Genomic DNA, 16,762 nt, shown 5'->3' on the forward strand with positions numbered 1-16,762 from the left:
TCTGAGGGATTCTGCCAAGTCCTTCACTAACTTCACCTGTGTTCAGCTATTGGTGCAAGTGATCTGGGATGGCACATGAAAGCTGAGCCCCTTCAGCTGTTCCACAGCGCTGGGTCTTTGCAGTGATGCCTCCTGACTTAGCTTCGCAGCAGCTCTGCCCTGTCTGCCCCACTGCTCTGCCCAGCACAGAGACAGACCAGCAAACAGAGACAAGCTCACTCTATTACAGCTCCTGCTAAAAGCAGGTGAAAGCTGCATATTCCCTCCACTTGTGGTGCAGCTTGAAAACGAAACCAAAATACCCCCAAAGCAACCAAAGGAAAACCCAGCCCCCTTACCCCAGCCCCAAACATCCCACACTCAAATCCAGTAAGGTATTAAAATGCCCTCTGAAAATGTGTAAGTGTTCTTAGTAGGAATCAATCCCAAAATATACATAGACCATCCTCCTCCCTTTTGTCAGTCAAATACCATGCTTTGGTAATCTAACTCCTGACTGTAACTCATATATACACACACATGAATTGTACATACGCCACCTGTTTTTTCCCCATTCTTTGTTTTCTTTTTTCTTTCTTTTTTTTTTCTTTCTTTCTTTTTTTTTTTTTTTTTTTGTTACCCTTTGAAGCAAGCCATTTTAGGCACTGGGGACAGAAAATCCTCTCCTCTCCCAAAAGAGAGACCTTTCTGCAGGGGCCTCTCCAATCCAAATGGTTAGGAATCCAATACACAACAATCTTGCAGAAATCAGCTGCCAGATTTATTATTCTACCTGAAAACCCCCAAACAAAACAAAAGAAAAAAAAAACCCCAACCCCAAACAAACAAAAAAGTGGAATAAAAATAGACTTTAAATAAACCTCTTAGGTACATTTTAAAAAGGGTTAATCAGTTCAGTGAAAGACCTTTTTGTCTTCTGCTGAGAGATCATGTAATGTTGGTCTGACTGCTTGTTTTGTTCAGTGAGTCACTACCGTATACAGATATATATATATTTTTTCTTCTTAAATATTACACATTCGATGCAATTTTAAAATCTTTTTTTTTTCCTTTTTTTGTCCAACCCCTTTCCCAAATACCCACATCCTGCCACAGCCAAGAGGCGCTCTGTGCTGACATTAAAGAACCAAAACCAATCCAAGGACTTTTCATCAAAGCATGTTTCATTTGAACCTTATTTCAATGGAAACCACATTTTTTTAAACAATATTACTGAACATTTTCCCTTTCCCTTTTGCTAGTTCTGCAATTTTAGACTTCTTTTTCTCAGTTGATCACTGAGTATTTAAGTGCCATTGAGACCTATGAATGACAGAATTAGGTGGCATATTAAGGCATATATCATAAAACATGTTGTCTCATGGATCTGGGTAAATTAAATACCTGCCCAAATGCTTTTTATGCACCTGTGGTTTCTAGTGACCACTACTTCTTTACTTTTGATTAAATGTGTATTAAAATATTCATAACTTAAGTAGTGTCTTAACTGACAAAGGATGGAAGATTAACCCACCACCTAGGACTGTCTTTGAAATCCATCCATTATGATGAAAGTTATTCTTGTCTTTTTATGGTTATGTATTTATTTTTCCCCCACTTCTTGACAATCTAGGAAAATGAGGTACTTCATATAACAACTATTTAAATTTCACCGGGCAAAAAATTAAATCCAATTCTTAGCTTCCTCTCCACCCCTCCAACTTATGAATTATTGTATTTCAAAAAAGGTGCTCATAAATATTTTAAACTTTTGGGGTTTTGCCACTTTTTGTTTTTGTTTTACATACAGAATAGCATGTGTGATTTGTGTCCAAGGTAACCCCTCTCAAAAAATAAAACAATTTGAAAAAATAACAAAACAACCAAAAAAACCCCTCAAAATTTAAATTGTCTTCCGAGCATATCCGATCACATTTACATTTAGTGTCCAAAACAAGTTGATTGGTAACACCAGTGCCAGCACTACAACGTCATACAGCAACTTCATGGTATTCTTTGACAGTTCATCTCTGTTCCACCGAAAATTACAAAAGGTTCTGCAGAGCTTTCCTTAGCAAGCTGAAGCTTACTAGTCATTTGTGGATGCGCATAAAAGCTGCTTATAGCACAGCTATGGCGTAAGCTATTTTCTAAGCAATAAATGGTTCAAGTCATCTATTTTGTCCTGAAATGCTACCTGTAGTTACAGCATTGCTTATAAATGGTCATAGTAAATTCAGCATCAAAGAGAATATTACAGAAAAAGACAGCAGCAGAAGCATTAGCATTATCTAGTATTTATATATGTTATCAACATAACACAGCAGTAAAAGGTTTAAATGCATATTAATGGGTACCGTGTCTAAAAATTACTAAAGTACCTATTTAGTGTATTGGATATTTTTCTCAAGGAGTGCTTGCTGTGTCTAAACAGCACAATTAGATATGTGACTTAGTACAGTTAATTCCTATTGATTAAATAACTTATTTATGTACCAAAGGAAATGGAAGGATACAAAATGTTTTCTCCCTCCTGATCATGATATGATCCTGTATTTAATGCTGACATGATCATCAGAAAGCCTACTCTATGTAATTACCACCCTCAAATGGATCTTGAAAAATCAGCGCCATAGCATGGGCCATATATGTATAGCAACGTGGCACCAGATACAGCATGCAGCTTGCAGTCCGAAGTCAGGGATTTCACTGCTTGGTCACTGTACTTATGGCCAGTCTGTCATTAAATAGGATTTTTTTTTTTTTTAAGTCATACACAAAAAAAGAGAGAAAAGAGAAAAAGAATGAAAAGAAAAAAGGGAAAAAATAGGAAAACTATCTGGTTGTTCACAGAGGCAAGGTACAAGTTCTGCCACTGGAAACTTCTAAATTAAATGCTGTGGTATATGCTTTGCTTCTCTTTTATTACTGCAGAAAGACAATTAGGAATGGCAAGAAAGAAGTGCCCTAGGCATGCTGTGCTGATATCATCATCCAAAGTGGTTATTTTGCACAATGAGAATTAACTGTACTACAGATACCCAGAGAAAATGTACAATATCTTATGCCGATATGAAACAAAACAGACATGATATAGCTTTTTTTGTACTCAAAACCTGTATGTTCCCTTCCCAAACTTAAGTAAAAAGCAAACCCACCCTTTTCCTCCTTTTACACAGAATAACATTTAGGTTCCAACCCTCCCCTTTCAAATAAAGTGCGCTGTCCATGGCAGACCATAGGAGTAATGCAACAGGAAAAGCCCCTTTTTAGTGTACTATTTAAAAAACAAACTGAAGTCGATTCAGCTTTCCTCTGGGTCTTGGGAAAGAGGAGAAGCTTAAGGGAGGGGGAAGCACCCCTTCAGTGTCACTGTTGTTAATAGACATAGCCTTCGTTGTAGGGGTGGGTGTTGCAGCAGCCCCCGTCCTGCATGTAGACCATGCTCTCGTCGAAGTGGGACAGAGGCACAGTGTCCTCCTCATTGATGTGGCGCTCCATGTCCGTCTTCAGCAAGGGGCGCTGGTTGTCGGGAAAAGCCATGGAGAAAAGCGCTTCAGGGTCACAAACAAACTTGTACACGTATCTTTCTCCAGCCACCTTGGGACAACACAAGGGGAAAAAAAGGCGCAGTGTAAGGCCTCGTGTTTCGCAGCTCCAAGTTCAACAGTCTTGCAAAGAACTCACCTTTCTTACACAATTAATAACGTGACAGCAGAACTGGTGAGCTAACAACCTAGCAAAGACAAGTGGGACCTGCCAAGGCAGACTGTGCAGAATGCTCTTGATTTTGCCACTCATGACATCCTGTTGGAAGATGAACTAAGTATTCTGCTTCTAAACATTTGTTTGCGACTGCTTCCTATACTTAACCACAAATGGAATCGTTCTTATTGGAAAATGTAAACAAATTGTCACTACAGTGGCAAAATAAAATTACACATTCCGTGTGCGAAGTGGAAAAAAGAATCGCATTGCACTGCAGAGATCTGGATTTCACTTTACACAGATTGATTCATGCTTACGTATAAAAGCACTTTAGTTATAGTGCCTGCTGATTGTACAGGGACAGTGTAAGCAAATACATACGCTAATATGTACTTAGCAATTGCTCATGCAAAGCTGGGACATTTGGATTTGCTTATGGAGGGGATATTTGTCCAAAGATCCTAAAGTTTTCCCTTAATCAGAAACAGCCTTAAATGTCTACGTTTCAATTTCCTAAAAGCTAGCGAATGATAAAAACGACACAAATTGCTGTCTTATTACAAGCAACAAACAGAAGTCAATACAGTCTTCTCAAGTAGCTTATTTTAAAAATTGTGCTAAAAAATATGCATTAGATTGCATGCTCACAATTTATTAAAATTATTTTAAAATAAAATCATATTGTCTGCTTCTTGCAACTCCAGCTACCATAGCAATGAAGTGAGTTAGTGAAGATGGAAAAAGTGTTGCAAACTTAACTCTCTTCTAATGGGTGCAAAATAGTTTGAAGCACCTCCTTGAACTTTCAGCTTATTTATTCCACAAATAAAATTTGGTAGGGACTGTATCTGAAGCAGAATTTTTAAAATCAAATTAATGTCAACAAGTTTGATAAACTAGAGGTTGCACTCAGAAATCAGGCTTTTGCATAACCTATCATTGTTGATTTTAAAAAAAAGGAGGGAAAATATGCATACAAACTTTGTCATAAAGAAACCTTCTTTGCATCTACAACGCCCAATTATTTTTAACATACATGAACTGGCCAGACAGAGTGATCCCAGGAAAAACCCAAAACATTGCTATGTCAGAAAAATAAGCATACAAGCTAGCTTTCAAAACACGTGCTAAACCCATTCTTGTAGATAATAAAGTAGTAGTTTAGGATGTAGCAAGTTAGTTGTCCAAAGCACTTGCAAGACTTCCACGTTAAATGGATGTGTGGGTTGGGGCAGCATTATCAGCCTTCTGGCATTTCTATCCCCACCTTTTCAACTTGCTTCACTCTGCTACTTTTTTTTTTTGCCTGTGCCGCCTTTGAAGTGTGCTGGCAGCACAGCTGCCTATGCTGCTGAGCTGTAACCTGCAACAAGGAACTCCTCTGCCTGAAGCACCAGTCAGCAAAACCAAACACTTCTGCTTCTCTCTGATCACATCCAGTCTCAAATGCACCTTACAAAGACTCTGTGCACTGTTACATGACACACAAAAATGAATGAGGTGCTGAGCTACTGGAGAACTGTAAGCCAATACTAGCCCAGATATTTGTCCAAGTTGACTACTGCTAGTGGAAAAGGAATGCACTACAACAATCCCATAATCTAAGAAAGGGAACTTTTCAGACTTCACAAATCCTACTGGAAAAGGATAACTTGAGTAACTCTCCCAGTAACCTGAGCTAAGAGCACTGTTTCCATTAATGGAATTGGCATATGACAAGTTTAAACATGTTCATCATCACTGGTCAGAAGACCAATGCGAAGAGACATGGAATAAGTTGTGCAGTCCAAGGTGTTTATTATGATCTTTGATCACACCTGGCAGTTTTGTAGATACAGCAGACTGGCCTCTCCTATTGATTTCTCAGTCAGTCTACATGGTACTACACAGCAAGATTTAAAAATCAGCAAGCCACAGTAGGAGGATGGCTTGAGTACTGTCAGCAAGACAAGCCCGTAATAGATAAATTATTGTTATATATTTCTCTTAATTCAGTCTATTATAAATATTAAAATCCATTCAAAACCACTATTACTACAACACTATTGATAAAAATATTAAAGTACTTGGTATGTTAATAGGCATAATTATTCTCCCCTATCTTGCACTTACTAAAGTACCCAAGCACTGGGCAGATAATTTAGATCTGCAAAACATTAATCATACTGTACTCTACCATTTGCCTTTTCCAGCTGCCAGGAAGCTCTTTTGGATATTTTTGAATGTTACTTCTTTCCTTATAATCATGAAATGCATTGTGTGAACTGAAACCACAGACGGTTTTTACATAGAAAAAAATATCTTAATGCATATGCTGTACATAGTAGGTTCAAAAGCTTAGTGTTTGCCAAAACAGATGAAAAAAACTACCTTAACCATGCAATTACAAGAACTCCTTGTAAACTGACCTATGGATTAACATGCAAGACTCTGGTGAAATGTAATACAAAATTAGCTCCTCACCTTTTGCATGATTCCCTTTTCATAATAATAGCGAAGCGATCGGCTAAGCTTATCGTAGTTCATAGCTGGCCTGTTCTTCTGAATCCCCCAGCGACGTGCCACCTGCCACAAAAATGGATTAGCAATGATTTGTTAAATGCATTTAACAAGCAGATCTTATCATCAGATACTTTATTTGGGGATGCAGGAGGGAAAACCCTGCAGGTGCAACAAATAGGAAAAGGTTGCTATGACCTGAATTTCCCATGTACTACTATGAATTTTAATTGGATCTGCATCATCATTAAACTTGTAATAGATTTCTTGGACAACGTGGTGGATGGTTAGGGGTTTTTTTTGCTTTTTAATAAAGAAAACCAATGAAAAAATAAAAACATATAAAGAGATGATGGACAAAAAACATTTAGCAAGTTCTACCAGAAAACTTTTACAAAACCTTTCTTCAGTTTGATAGTATGGATAATTTGTACCATGTCTATCTTTTCCGTGCTGCCAGGAAAAAAACTAAGTTATTTTAAACACATATGCATGCATATTTAGTTCATGAACTAATACAGACTGTACTTGGAATGACAGCAGTGTTGCAATTATTAGGAGATACAAGACAAAACAAAAGACAACTCCCAGTCTTAAACACTACTTCAGCAAAAAAAAATGAATTATCTGAGGAGGCAGAATAATCACTTGGAAGAACTGTATGGTGGAATGAAGAATGGAACAGGAATTTCATAGTTTCAGCTCTATAATTTCGCCTTAAAAATAACAATAAAAAGTGAATTGCAAGTAACTCATGAAGTGATTCCATAGAGAACAATATGCCTTCTGCTCTGACTTATGTTTTCTACTTGACTTTATGCTTCCTGTTTTATTGCTAAAGATAGTTTTGGACAAAGCGACCCTTTGTTTAAAGAGCTTAACTTCTTATTCCTTGCCTGAAATTTAATCAGCTATTGGTGACATTTCAATTATTGTCTGTAAAAATGACTGTAATATCACCTGAGGGAAAAAAAGGCAGAGCTGATGAACTCTTTAAAGCACATTTTATAAAAATGATTGAGAGGTGCATATGCATACAGCTCTGGAAAAAGGACAGAGTAGCCAGCAGCTTCTCTGCAGACTGCTCTGCGAAACTTCCCGTAGGTGTCTGGAGCTTTTTGATGCAAGCCATGGCAACACGCAGCACTAAGAAAAATCTATGATTTTGGTGTCCACCTGGACTATAATTTCTAAAATTTCTTTTGAAAGCATTATTTCCTTTCAGTGGTGCAGCTTTTCAGGGTTATGTAAATTATCACAGTTCTGCTAACTTCAGCTACATTTTAGCTGTACTGAAACACACCTCCAATCACGTACATTTATTCCAGCTGCAGATTTGGCCCAGATGTCTAACTTTGATTCACCTATTCATTTTTGTAACACATGACCACATCATCCATTTTTTATCCCTTCCAAGGTTTTTTTCTGCATTAATCGGAGTCCTAAATGTTCCCAACATAACAGGCTTGCAAAATAAATAAATACACAACAAAGATAAACAACAAGTAATGGTGAAGAATATGTTACATTTGTGGTACTTTGAGACTCCTAAACAAGCAGTCAGGTCCAGTTCCCATCCCTGAACTGCACAGCATTTACCTAGTCCTGCTCTGTAGAGGGGACTCCTACCCTACCTTCCTGCTGAAGGTTGTTGTCCCTGTGACAAGCCTGCATAAATGGACCCATGCCCAATTCTCAGGCTCCACAGTTCACAGTCACTTACTTCCTGAATGAACTATGGCACTCCAGGAGCTGATACATATTCATTTTTGTTGTCACTCTTTAAGAGGGCGTAAACCTCCAATAAGGAATGGATGGAAAGGTCGTGTCACTGACATCCTAGCTTGCCACAGCAGAACCAACAAGCTCTTTGATTTCCTTTCAATTAATACTAGGCAACCAACAGAACTTGTGTGACTTCCCATAGGCTATTCTTATTTTAATTGACCGTTTCTGTCAGATTCATGACATTCATGAAAAAAACAACTTAAAGTCCTTTGTACTTCTAGGAACACACAGAGTGAGGCAACCTTCAAGCCTCCTCCAGATCTTGGATGCAATGCTGCTCAAAAAGCAACTTCTACATAGCCAGACATGCAGATGATCTGTTTAAGTTAAATTAGAATATCCAATTCTTCAGGGAATTACAAATAAGAAAAACAGGGGTTTGTTACTTTCCTTTTCTTAGCTAATAAATCTATAAAGTTTTTGCACCATCTGCTGGAAAGCATTTCTCAATAAAATGCTTCAATCTTTAAAAAAATTTGGTATACCTCAAAGACAAGACAAAACTAAGAGAGTAAAAAATATGAGACTAAGGTAGGGGGAAAAAATCATGTGCATCATTCACCAAAACCAAACAAAAAACTTTCCAAAGATTTTGCTCTGTTCTTGGACAGGTTACACAACTAAGGAATCCATGTAGCCTGCTAAGGCTGCAGGCTTGCCAGCAAAGTTTCAGTATCATATTGAATAGAGCTATTCTGAGTTCAAATCCTCAGATACACAATGACAGGATCTGCCTGGTAGTGGTGACCATCACTAGAGCAGGGGATGCTCAGACAAACGAGTGCCAGCACCTGGGTCCTTGCAGCAACCTGCTCCTCAGCCAGACCAGGTCGGGAAGGAAAGGGACATCAGTCCTGACACCATCCCCAGCTGCTCCAGCTTCTCCACATTGCAGTTAGCAGACAATGTAAGTAACATGCAAGAAAGCTTTCAGACTCCTAATGCCAGTAGATGGATGGCAAACAGAAATAGCTGGGGGAATGCAGAAGCAGCCATAAATGCCCAAGCCTTCCCACTCAGCTCTAACTCAGAGAGGATCCTGTCAGAAAATTTGATGTAGTCGTCTCTATTAGAAAACCATATTCAAGGGGCAAGAAAAGTAAAGCAGAATGATACTGCCTTTTGACCACCCGAATTAAATCCTCCACTTAAATTTTACAACAAAATTCACATACACCTGATCTTCCAACAATTTCCATGACAGTTTAGAATGCAAGCTAGGTTACATAACATTACCTAGTCCAAAACAGTTTACATAATAAAACATTCAATTTATTCCTGTGTATCACACAAGTGAACTAAGACACGCTTCAGCAAATGTTCATGAATATAAGTAATTTTATCTACCCCATGGTTCAGAAGAGCCATGCATGTGCATGAGTGTCTGCAAGTCTAGGATCTAAGCCTGTACTAAACAATCTAATGATTCAATCTAATGAACCTAATATTTGGTGTTGAAAGACTAATAAGGGACAAGTTTTCAAAGGATTTTGGGATACAGTTACATCCATAAAGTGATTCTGAAATATGCAGACCCCACAATTAATGTGAACTATTTACTAACTCTAGTACTTGCAACATTTTTATTGTTTTGTGGGACTAGGAGTCAAATCTATGCTTAGCTACACCTCTGTCCTAACTGAAGCACTTCTCTTGCCAGTCCTTTCAGTCACCCTTCTAAAGCACTACTGAAGCAAAATCCCGAAGGAAAACAAGGCCTAAGTCCAAAGGAGCACAGTTAAGTTTGCAGGACGGGGCAGTGGGTGTGAGGGCATGCTGTCTGTCTAACTCACCTCCTCTGGCTCAATCAGCTTGAACTCCATGCCTCGGCCGGTCCATGCTATGAAGTGAGAGTTTGATGGGTCGTCCAGAAGAGCTACCAAGAACTGCCAGAGCTGCAGCGAGCCGCGCCGCTGGTACGTGGGGCCCTCGCGGTACATGCCCGGCTCCTGTTTGACATCTCCTGCGCACAACAGCAGCAAGGTTAGAGGAGCAATGCCCTGCAACACCAGCACTCACTTTGTCAGACGAGTTGGCAAAGCAATCATTAGGGGTAACAAAACAAAGGGAAGACTCAGCCACCCTCAAATGCAACATTCCCCTGTTTGCTGGGGACTTACAATCACACATTAATATACTAAAAAGCATTTAAATTCATTCATGATTTATGGAAGTCTCACTAAGTCTCTCCCCACGTAGGTCTGATAAATGCAAATCTCTTGCAAACCATTTTGTAATATCTTCTCTTTGAAAGTACGTTAACTATTTTTGAAGCAGCTGCGAAATGTGCAGAATTGTGTTTGCGTACTATACTTTGCACAGGCCCCAGTTTTGGTAAAGTAATGTAGCCTTCATAAAGGAGCAAAACCCCATTGAGTGAAACTTCTCTTGCATGCAAATACTTCTAAGAAAATTTTGACAAAGTATTTGACTTGGACTTAAACAGCATGTCCTTTATGTATAGGCATGTAAATCCTGCAGATACACAAGTTCCTCTGTGGCATTTTGGACTTGCATATGAGCAAAATTACTTTTACTCATATCTACATATTAAATTCCCTCTGAAAAGCAATAAGTTAATTTTTCTAAAATTTTAAGTCTAGAAAAACATTTTAAAAAATATCAATAACATTCTACTAGCTGTTCTACAAATTGCCAATGAGAAAACCATCCTGTTACATCCATACTGTCTTTGTTGTTTTTAAATCATATTTATACTGAACAACTCCTGCAAACAACAACAGCTGAAAGGTCTGATGCTGAAGCAGACAGTATTTTTTTCTCCACACAATGACTGCAATCCTACATATACTGGTAAATTCCTCATTTCAACTATCAAAACAGCAAAAGCCTCCAACAGTGTGACCTATTTAATAAGGAAAGTCAGGAATTTAAATTCAGCCACAACATTAGGATGCTCTGACAGCCATTACAGAATGGCTCTGTGTAGTGAAAGGCAGAATAATAATATTAAAAATGGAGCACTTCCTTTTGTAATCAGGAAAGAAAATTGACTCAATAGCTGTGGAAAACAAATAAATCAGCACAAGGCTTTTTGGTTTATGTGAGGTTCAAGTTCCAGTCCTGAAAGTCCTTCTTTTTCAAGGACAGGCTTTTTCCTTGTAATGATAGCTGTGCAATGTGCAAAGAGCAAGTACAGTATTATACAGGATCAAATTCTTTCCTTGTGCTGATCTTTGATTTCAAATGAAGCAGCTGAGAATCTACTTCTGAAACATCAAGGCTAGTCCTGAGCTTATCCAACTTTTGCTTTACTGACCAGAATTTGATGACACATCTGCTATTTTTCCCTCAAAACATCATGCTGCAAGCATAAACACACCTATTTGCATCAAGAGTTCAGTCTTCTAGAGTACAAGGTGTTCTCTCAATGGGCAGTCATAGAAACTAGCAGCAGACTGCTTGCTTTGCAGGCACAAAAATACTTCTTAACATTTAATTCTTTTACTGTACTTGTATTTCTTTTTCATTTCCATTCCCTTTCCTGTATAATGCCCAAATTAACCAAAAGGATTTTTAAGGAAGACATAGACAAATGCTACTGTTAACGAGTCTTTACTACTTGTAGTACAGGGTCTGATCCCATTCCCATTAATGTACATAAAAATCTGACACTGGTGCTCAGATCAGATCCACAATCATTTTTGGGGAACAAAAAAATACCTGACTCAATGTGCTTTTAAAAAATGTTAAAAACATCCAAACAAGCTCACATTACAAAGCCACAGTATAAAGCAGACTTTCAGTAAAACACTCTGTGACTGTGTCAATGCAGTGACAACACGATACTGAATTGAGCAGCCTTCAGTTAGGTCTAATATTGTTTAAAACTCTTTTATCTACTTCTTACCAACATAAAAATATAGGTGATACTCTGAAGAATGTGCAATTCTCTGGGCTACTTTCATTTCAGAGTCTCCAGATTTTCAGCAAATACAACAAATGCTGCTAAACACACAATAGTTTTGTAATCCATAAGTGAGTCTCAGGACAAAACAAACAAAATAAAGTAGGAGAAAAACACCAATTCTACAGCCCTACTTTTAGCTGTGGTCAAAGATTTGTTCACAAGTTTATCAGGAAATATCTAATCTTTCCTGCTGAAATAAATAAAGCCAGACATACACACACTAACACAAAAGCTATACTAACAACACTACACTAGCCTGCATCCACTAACATAATGCCATTCTAGCAAATTTAAGTAATTGGTCTCTAAATTACTTCCCAAAGTTGCAGACTAACAGAGTCACTGGCAAGAAATACGGTGTCCATCTACTTTGCTTCTAATGAAATAAATCTGAAATCAACTGAGTTACACCAGGAAACTGATTTTACGTCAGAGTAACTGAGGATAATTTGGACCATTCATTTTAATTGACCTCAGAATTCCTCTTAAAAAAATCTGCTGTAATTGGTAGTGTTGTGAACAGGGCATTGATTTGTTATCAATCCCACTGAAAAATAAACCACTAGTACATTCAACCTAGTGCAAATACATTGGCATAAACACAAAAAATGCCCTATATACTCACTTCTCACTATTCATCACTTCGTAGACAGCAAGACAAGAGGCTTAATCCTCAGTAAAACCAAAGCTGCTGCTTTCTCCACTGTTTTGTTAATTATAAGTACAGCTTTCATTACATCTCAAACAACAAGTAATATGTGATCATCAGCGCAATGGAAATCCTCTTATGACTTCTCAACGGTACAAAACTGATCTCCTTTGCCACGAGTCTGGATGCAGCATCTTTCGCTGGCAAAAGTCAAATGACATCCTCTTGAAGAGGAGACTTTGGTTTCAAGAGACAAAGGTCAGCTTTGGTTGGGTGCACCACAAATGGTATGTTAAGGAATCCTAAATTGGAACGTTACTGGGCTTTTTTGATCAGCAACAGAGAAAAGTCCCTCATCTCTTTTTCATCTCCCTGCACAGGAAAAAGAGATGTGTCATACGTACCGTCAAACTTCTCTGGAACAACGCAAGTGTCATCATAAAACTGCCTAGGTCCTTTTTCATACATGCAGCCTGTAAGTTGAAAAGAGAGAGGTGTTTATATAAAAGATGCATGGAGAAAAAAAGAGATCACAGGCTTAATGCCAGAGGGAACACTAAGTTATACAGGAATCAGATTAATATCCCACATCCTTTAGACACCGCCCAATCCCAACATTTTGGCCTAAGTACAAGGGTGTTTAATTAACATATGCATTCCCAAAAGACTGTTAATCTCCACCTGCTAAAATGAAAAAGCACCCATATTTCTCTATGATTTATTACAAAATGTTTGCTCATTTCCTGTTTGAACTAGCATGGCTTTTACATTTAACCATTAGTTCCTGCAGATCTTCTCCCTGCAAGACTAAGAAGTACCACTCAGCATTTCCTCCTCACACCCACACAGGTCACCCTCACACACTGCTCTTGATGTTCCTTCCCATCAAGATAATTTTGTAGAATTTTATTTTGTCATTAAAAGACACTGTCTACAACCCAGCAGCCTTCCTAGCACACCATTCTGTACACATTCCTGCTATTTCCTATTATGCCCGTGTTTTGCCTAACCAGAACTGTATTGCCTATCAATATCAGTTTCACCAGTGCTACTGAGTGAGACAAAACATCTCCTCTCCTGCCACCCTCTGACCCTCCTTTTGACTGCCTAAGCATTGCAGAAGGCTTTTTGCCTTAAGGTTACACTGCTTGGTTGGGCTGGTTTCCCACTGTGAAGCTGAGGAGGAGGCCCACCTCAAAATCCTTTTTTCCAATATATTGTTTCCCTGTTCCACAGGCCTGATCTACATTCACGTATTAAAAAACCATTTTGTTTAATGTGCCACGATAACCAAACAATTCAAACTGCTTTGTGACTGCCCTGTCCTGCCCGTTATTTACTGCTCTATCTTTGTGCCATAAAGTTATCTATTAACTTTGTTCCATATCTTTACTGAAAATATTGAATAGCAACACTCCTGATATCAATTCCTACAGAACTATAATCCATTCAGAGATGATTGCCTGCTGACAGCCTCTTTTAGATCTGTCAGTTGGCCAGGTCTTAATGCATTTAATGTGTACTTTATTGATATTGCTTTGTGCTAACTTCTTAATCAGAATGTAACGCAGAGGCAAACTGAATGCCATAAAAAGTCAAACTATACGATACAAGCATCTTTATCAATCAAACTTTTATTTTCAGTAAAGAACAGAATCAGATTTGACATGACCTTTATTCTGTAAAATTATGTTGATTGATTTCCAAATACAGAAACCAAATATTTAGCTAACATCACTGCTTTTTTACGTCATTCATGAAAATTCTGCCACCTCCAACTCCTTACAAGACCATAACATGGATAACATGGGTTTTCCCCTATCTGTGCTATGATTAAAACTAAAACTCTTTTGCCCTTATCCCTGCAGTTTGTTTATATTTTTCCTGATGTCTCTCACCTCCTTTACCAAAATTCTATACTACATATAATTTCATATAACAAGACTTAGAAATTTCCATCTCCTGTTTTACCTTCCTTTTTAAACGCTATCTCTTTTTTTCTGTCTTTATTTCAACCCAGAAGCAGATGGGATTTTAGCCAGATGTGTTATCTTTTTGCTTCTATCTTTACACTAGCAAATGAAGTCTTCCTGGAAGACTTTGATTCATATGTCTATCTGGATTCTCATCAATCTCAAAACCAGATTCCTCATGTTTCTGAAATTTGCCCACTGGAAGAAAAATAAATCCTAAACAAACAAGCAGAAAATAATATATTGCAAAGACAGATAAACTAAAACAGGACAGTGGAGGCTATAACCTCTCTTTCACAGTCATCTTAGTTCTGTTGGACTTCTTATTTCTAGTACATATAAAGTTCTGTTACTCAGAATTCTTAATTTTGACAATTATGTAAGCTCTGTCCTACTGAAATAATTGGGAATTCTGGTACATCTCAATTTGGGCATAAAGTGCATCAAAACATTGCAAAAGTAATAACAAAAGAAAAAACCCAAAACCTTCACTGAATTTGAAGTATAAAATGGATTACTTAACACAGTTAACTGAGCCTGTCATGCTAACAGCCTGGAAAATATCACTTGAGCAGAATGGGTTAAACAGACAAATTTTTAAGCGTGTCTTCCTTTCAACTGCTAGAGGCCTTGAAAAGCAGAAGGAGTTAAGTTCATAATATAATTGCTTCTACGCTGATCAACCTATGGCACTAAAAGAAACTACAAAAAAATCAGTGCATCAGAAACTCAACACTGAAAAGGGAAAGAAGGATGATGCCAGTCTTCCCAGAACCAGAATTAAACCAGTGAGCCCCAGATACCCCCAGGACTTTTAATTTTGTTTTTACATTTCGCTCATACAAAAGTGATACATAATAGAAAACTTAACTTCTGTTCTGTTTGGGTGAGCCAGGAAGCCTTCTTGCCTCATGTAAATGGAATGGCAGCTAGGCACTTCTGAAAGGAGAAGATGACAATGCAAGTCAAAAGACTGTCAGGAATTAAAAGTGTGCAGATTATCAATGGGACAAGCTGCAAGCACAACAGCAACAGAAAAGGACGCAGCTCATAGTGAGAGGGAACCTGTCAACACACAGCATTTCATAGCAGCCCACACCACGCATGGCCAAGGAGAAAGCCATGAAGTGAGGCTCACAGATCCCACCTACCATAGGCACCTGAACTCCAAACCTCTTGTAATCAACTTTGCTAAAAGCTAACTCCCACGGCAACTACACTTTGGACCATTCACCAAAAAACCCGCACCAGTGACCAAGAATATTTTAAACCCTGTGCTTGTATATCTATCTTCGTATCTAATTCAACCCAAAGTTTTTAATCGATTGTGCTGAAAAGACTGCCAGTCACACTTATAAACACTACATTTACACAAGGAATGTCAAAGTGAATTAAGAGTAGGATAATGCTTTTTAGACTCTGGTTAAGGACTTGAAGGGTTAATGAAATTTTCTGTAGTTGCTAAGCATTTTATCTAGAAATTTAGGTCTATCTATATCACTCTCCACTTCTATGTGTTTAAAACAAAAAATGACACCTTAAAAAAATACTGTGCATATTCTAAATAATACTGATATTTATTTGCTATTCTCCACCTCTACTCAAATCTGCAGGAAGAATGAGAAAAACCATATAGAACTAATGAAAAACGTGTTCTTCAAATGTCTTTCTTTTTCTTCCCCGTGTCTTGCACTGTCCCCAAGTAGTCACATCCTGTGCACAGGGACTTGCAAACCAAAACACACCGTAAATGTTTGCCCTTCTAGACCATGTTTAACCTACTTCTTGGATATCAAAAGTCTTGCTCAACAAAGTCTATTTGATCTTGCGATGAACTCCTACCCTAAGCTATGCAATCTGTTACCAGTAACTTGTAACTCTTTAAGAGATGCAAACAGAGGTCGAAAGAGCAGACATTATTTTTCCAACACCGCCTACAGACTCTTTCAGACTGTGATTCCAAATTTCACTGTTCACTGACTAGTGATGAGTATCAAAGATTTGGCAGGATAAGAAAATGAGGTTTTACACTGACTTCACAAACAAGTGAAACACAGGGCAGTAATAATAATAAGTTTCCTCTAACAGTCCGTGGTCCCTCTTGCACATCTGTGCCAAACTCTTCATTACCTCCTCTCTCAAACACTGGGTGCCTGCCTCCTCAGGCCTAGAGAATCTCTAATGTCTCAGGCAGCTATTCTGAGCAGCCACAGGAATCAGTGACTCAGTGATCAC

General features: G+C 38.2%; 1 protein-coding gene across 2 annotated transcripts in view; it reads right to left on the bottom strand.

The window, feature by feature from the left end:
• Positions 1-738: 738 nt before the first annotated feature.
• ETV1 (ETS variant transcription factor 1) overlaps positions 739-16,762 on the bottom strand; it is a 66,222-nt gene continuing 50,198 nt past the window's right edge. For both annotated transcript variants that reach the window (XM_054273853.1, XM_054273854.1), the window contains 6 exons: positions 15,399-15,466; position 13,647; positions 12,959-13,027; positions 9,768-9,937; positions 6,151-6,252; positions 739-3,579 (listed from right to left, as the gene is read on the bottom strand). In XM_054273853.1, the coding sequence (XP_054129828.1) occupies positions 3,358-3,579; positions 6,151-6,252; positions 9,768-9,937; positions 12,959-13,027; position 13,647; positions 15,399-15,466 (632 nt within the window). In that variant the 3' untranslated portion in view covers positions 739-3,357. The remainder of the gene's footprint in view (positions 3,580-6,150; positions 6,253-9,767; positions 9,938-12,958; positions 13,028-13,646; positions 13,648-15,398; positions 15,467-16,762) is intronic.

This window comes from Melozone crissalis, unplaced genomic scaffold (genome assembly GCF_028551555.1).
Source record: "Melozone crissalis strain CALT ecotype California unplaced genomic scaffold, PUWL_Pcris_2 ptg000016l_1, whole genome shotgun sequence".
Lineage (NCBI taxonomy): Eukaryota > Metazoa > Chordata > Aves > Passeriformes > Passerellidae > Melozone > Melozone crissalis.